General features: G+C 38.8%; 1 protein-coding gene across 1 annotated transcript; it reads left to right on the plus strand.

Moving 5' to 3' along the window:
- LOC18609510 (protein trichome birefringence-like 2) lies at nt 1-4403 on the plus strand. The gene is made up of 5 exons (XM_018116207.1): nt 1-1382; nt 1906-2098; nt 2191-2381; nt 2669-2827; nt 3714-4403. The coding sequence occupies exons 1-5, from the start codon at nt 370-372 to the stop codon at nt 4054-4056; spliced, it is 1899 nt and encodes a 632-aa protein (XP_017971696.1). The 5' UTR covers nt 1-369; the 3' UTR covers nt 4057-4403.

The following is a 4871-nucleotide window of genomic DNA, read 5'->3' on the forward strand; positions in this document are numbered from 1 at the left end:
CATTTGGCACAAAAAGCCAAACACAACGGTGGCAAGTAGAAACCTTTCCAGCTCTGTTTCACCCTTCTCATTGCCTATCACTCTTTTACACAGTTCCCCCTCTTTAACTCTTGCTCACATTCTCTTAGCATTTTCGTAACAACACTAAAAAGGAATGTCACTACCTGTCCGAATATAGACCCGTTCACTTGTAAACCATGCCCATTCCCTGTTTTCTCCGCCATCTCTGGACCACTCTATCCATCCTCTCTTCTTTCGCACCTAACATCACTGCATCTCTTCTTCACTTGTTTCTTTTCTGTCTCTGAGTTGAAGTGGAACCTTTCGCTCTTCGCTCTTCGCTATTCGCTGTTCTTCCTTCCAAGTGATATGGATGTAAAGAAACATGTTTTATCAGAGCAATTGTTACCAAGGGGAAAGGTGTTTTCTAGGCTGGGCTGGGGGTTGGTAGCCTCCGTTATTGTAATCACGGGACTCTTGCTTAACAACTCTCTTAAGGGTCCTCTTGTGTGGTCTTTGTTTCAAGGCTCTTATAGTGTTAGCAATGCCACCGTTTCACTTCATTCCTCTTTTCCACTTTCTTCTTCTCCTACTCCTCGTCCTTCTGTTTCCCTTACTAATGCCACTGAGGAACTGCAGAAGCCTTTGGATACTGAGAAAAATATTGAAACTTACAATCGGGCAAAGGTTGGTGAAAAGCAAGATTTTTCAGAGGAGAACGAGGATGATGGGGTGGATATTGATATAGAGGAAACCCAGTTGGGGAATGCTGATGAGGGGGCTGAAAATAGAAACTTTGATGCTGAAGGAGGAGGAAGGATTCAACAGGCAGCCCAAGATGTAAATGGCTCGGTTGTTCCTGAAAATGGAAACCTTCTAGGCTCAAATGGAGATGGAGTGATATTGGATAAAACCCAGTTGGGGAATTTCTCTGAGACAGTAAATAATGTAAGTTTGGTTGGTGAAAATGTGAACGCCAATAAAGTTATTGAAGGGGAATTTGTTGATAATCCCGGTGATGCTAATACTGTGAACCCAGAAAACAACAATGTGGACAATTTGTCAAATAATGGGGAAGTTGTTGGGCTTTCTGTTGGAGAAGACAAGGATATGGAACTGACTGATCAAGGAAATTTGGTTGTGGAAAATAAAACCATAAACTGCCCCGGTGCTGATCCTCAAGTTGTGGAAGGACCTAATGGTTCTTTTGAGACTTGTGATTTCTTTGATGGTAGGTGGGTCAGGGATGATCGTTCGAAGCCATATTATCGTCCAGGTTCTTGTCCTTACATTGATAGAGATTTTAATTGTCAGCGCAATGGAAGGCCTGATAATGGCTACATTAAATGGAGATGGCAGCCAAACAGATGTGACATACCAAGGTAAGGTCTATATTAATGTGCGTTTATCTTTGGTTATAGGTTTCTCCCTTCTTTTCAATCGTGATACAAGGAACATAAAGATAGGCTCTGTAACTTCTGTAAAGAATTTTGTTATTGGGTGATATAGAAGTATGGTTCATTCCTACCAAAGGTTGATTTCAAATTAGTATCAAGATTTCATTGTAGTTTGCATTTTATAATAATAACAAGACAAGATGTTGATACTGTTGAAGAACTTGTTTAAGTCTAGTTCAATTGTGAAGCTTGAAAGAATGTTAAATGTGCTCCCCTGGCTAGTCTTATAATCCTAATAGTTGAACAGTTCTTAAATTGAAATGTAAATATTGTATTTGTGGACTGCATTAGTGGGTAAATGACCTAATGCTCCATGTTTTTATTAAGGGTGTCACATGGGAAGTGTTTCACCTATGAATTTCCAAATACCAGCATCTTGAATGGAATTTGCCTTATTTTCAGCATACTTATGCATAACAACTCTTTAACTCTTTCTTCATCCATTCAGGCTGAATGCAACTGATTTTCTGGAGAGACTGAGAGGAAAGAGGCTAGTTTTTGTCGGGGATTCCCTGAATAGGAACATGTGGGAGTCTATGGTATGTATTCTTCGCCGTAGCATCAAGAAAAAGAAAAGAGTTTATGAAATTTCTGGAAGGAGCGATTTCAAAAAGAAGGGTTTTTATGCTTTCAGGTTTGAGGCAAGTTTCTGCAGATCCTTATGTTGTCATTACCATATCTGTACTTATTGTAGATGCATCTCTCAGTGGAACATGAATTTGATGCCTTATAGGATTATAATTGCTCGGTGGACTTTGTTGCTGCCCCATTTCTTGTTAAAGAATCATCTTTCAGGGGAGAAAATGGATCAATTGAGACACTCAGATTGGATTTGATGGATCCAGCAACTTCAATGTATCATGATGCTGAACTCATGGTCTTCAATACAGGTCATTGGTGGACCCATGAGAAAACTTCCAAAGGGTGAGTACCAGTAACTCTATTTGTTGAGTACTTGCAACCGTACTTCAACATCTGATGTTTAAAAGCTATGTGATTATTATGAGGCTATTTGGTTCTTTCATGAATCTGTGAGGAAAAGCAAATGAAACCTTTATTAGAAGGATTTTTTTGTGGCATCACTTTGAATGTTCCTGCGTAACATCATACCATTTTTTAATAAAACAAGCAAACAAATAAAATCAGAGAGTTATGCTGCCAGCAAATAATTGAAGTTGTTTCTAAAAATTGTGCATTTCCTGGTCGTTCAGAGAAGCCTATTACCAAGAAGGTGACTATGTTTACCCACGACTCAAAGTCCTGAAAGCTTATCAAAAGGCACTCACCACCTGGTCCAGATGGATAGACAAGAACGTTGATAGCAGTCGAGCTCAGATTTTCTTCAGGGGATATTCAGTCACTCATTTCCGGTAGGGATCCTTTTTCTTTAAATATATATATTAACCATGTGTCATGTTTTGTGGCTGTGTATAATGTATATCAGTTTGCTTTACCTTCAATCCTTCATGACTGAACACTCTGTTACCCTTGGTTTGACTCTGATGTTTGCCTTTCTAGATAACAAGTATGAAAAAGTGAAGATTTTATTGCTTAAAAAAGTTTTGCACATTTCAGCCTTTAGAAAACCTGATGCTTATGTATGTTGAGTTCCATCTGAAATTGTACCCAACATTAGCCATTAGCCACCCTTGCTGTGGCATTTTCCTTGAATTAAGCCCTTATTTGTAGAACCTGATTGTTAAACATGGCTAAGGCTACACCTGGGAAGCATGAGATTCATTATTTAGATAACTTGAAACATTGGAAATGTATAGTCTGCTAAACGGCAAAAGTTAATACATACATACATACATACACATATATATATATATACATATATATTAGGATCTTCCCCCATGCTTCTCGAGGTCTTACCATGTCCAAAAATTAGAACATAGCAGACTCCAATCAAGCTAGTTTGAAAACAGTTATACAGGAGTAGGTCCTTCTACCTGGCCCGTAATCATGAGATGATTCTATATGTCAGTCGTTGGAATAGCCTAAAGCTAACTCATGTCAATTTATTAGTAATTACAAACCTTCATGCAGTTTTTGAAAGCCACTTGTCAAGTAAGCCAACACTTTCAATTGAACCTTCATGGTTCTTTAGATCTTGGCTTTTCAAACAAACCAAAACTTTCAACTGACCGGCCAAAACCAGAATTGAAGCATGCCAAACTTTAATTTTATTTTTATGTTGGGGCATCCAATATGCCATAGAGAAGAAATTTCTAAAGAGTTTAAATGTGGTTGCAGGGGAGGCCAGTGGAACTCTGGTGGAAAATGTCACCAGGAAACAGAGCCCATATCTAATGAAACTTACTTGACAAAGTACCCTTCCAAAATGAGAGCTGTAGAACTTGTGCTTCAAAAAACCAAAACTCCAGTTATATATCTGAACATAAGCAGGCTTACAGACTACAGAAAAGATGCGCATCCTTCTATTTACAGAAGAGAATATAAGACGGAAGAAGAAAGGAATGCTGCAGTGCGAGTTCAAGATTGCAGTCATTGGTGCTTGCCTGGAGTACCTGACACTTGGAATGAGTTGCTATATGCGTCACTGCTGAAGGCTGGAAGGGGAATTTGGAGAAAGTGAGCAATGTTCACTGCTGAAGGCTGGAAGGGGAATTTGGAGAAAGAGAGCAGTGTTTGTATAAAAGCTAGAGGACCCAAAATGCTGTTCTTTTAGAAATATCCTATAATTTGGATGTATTCTAAGGCTTTAGTATGTTCAGGATAGCATATTGAGTTGGTGTGAAGAAGGCAAATGTAAAGTCCCTAATCAGTATCTAGATTGGCATTTCAAGTTTGAAACAGTAAAGTTTTTTAATTCTTTTTTGTCTTGGTCTGAAAGCAAAAACCTTGAATTCTACCAGACCGCAGCTGAAAACCATTATTTTAGTGGAAATCCCCATTTGCGACTCTGTTTATTCTCTACTTCAATCACCGAATCATCATCATGTCCCTCCACACTTCTCAGTTAGATTTAGAGCCTTGCTTTTTTCTTTTTTTGGCAGCTTAGATCCAAAAAGTCGAGGAACTCAAAAATAATGATTTGGAATGATGAGATAGTATAGTACACATGCACGTGTCGGTGCAACTTGCAAACTTTTTCAAAATCATGCATAAATAAAAGAGAGACAGATGATCAAATTATTATTCCATTCATTAGCAACACCTGACTGCAAACTGCAAAACAAGAACACTCACATAGCTGAGGGTGAGGTTCTGCTCCAAGCACACAACAACCATAAAAACAAAGATAATACGAGAAAACAAGAGATATAGCCATAAAAGGACTTATGTTCGAGTCCATTGCCGTTCTGTGACTTGCCGGTTTGCCTGTGCATTAGCCAAAAGCCTCTGCTAGGTAGCTACTGTATAGGATCCTCCTCCATGCGCACAGTGTTT

Source organism: Theobroma cacao, chromosome 2 (genome assembly GCF_000208745.1).
Source record: "Theobroma cacao cultivar B97-61/B2 chromosome 2, Criollo_cocoa_genome_V2, whole genome shotgun sequence".
Classification (NCBI taxonomy): Eukaryota; Viridiplantae; Streptophyta; class Magnoliopsida; order Malvales; family Malvaceae; genus Theobroma; species Theobroma cacao.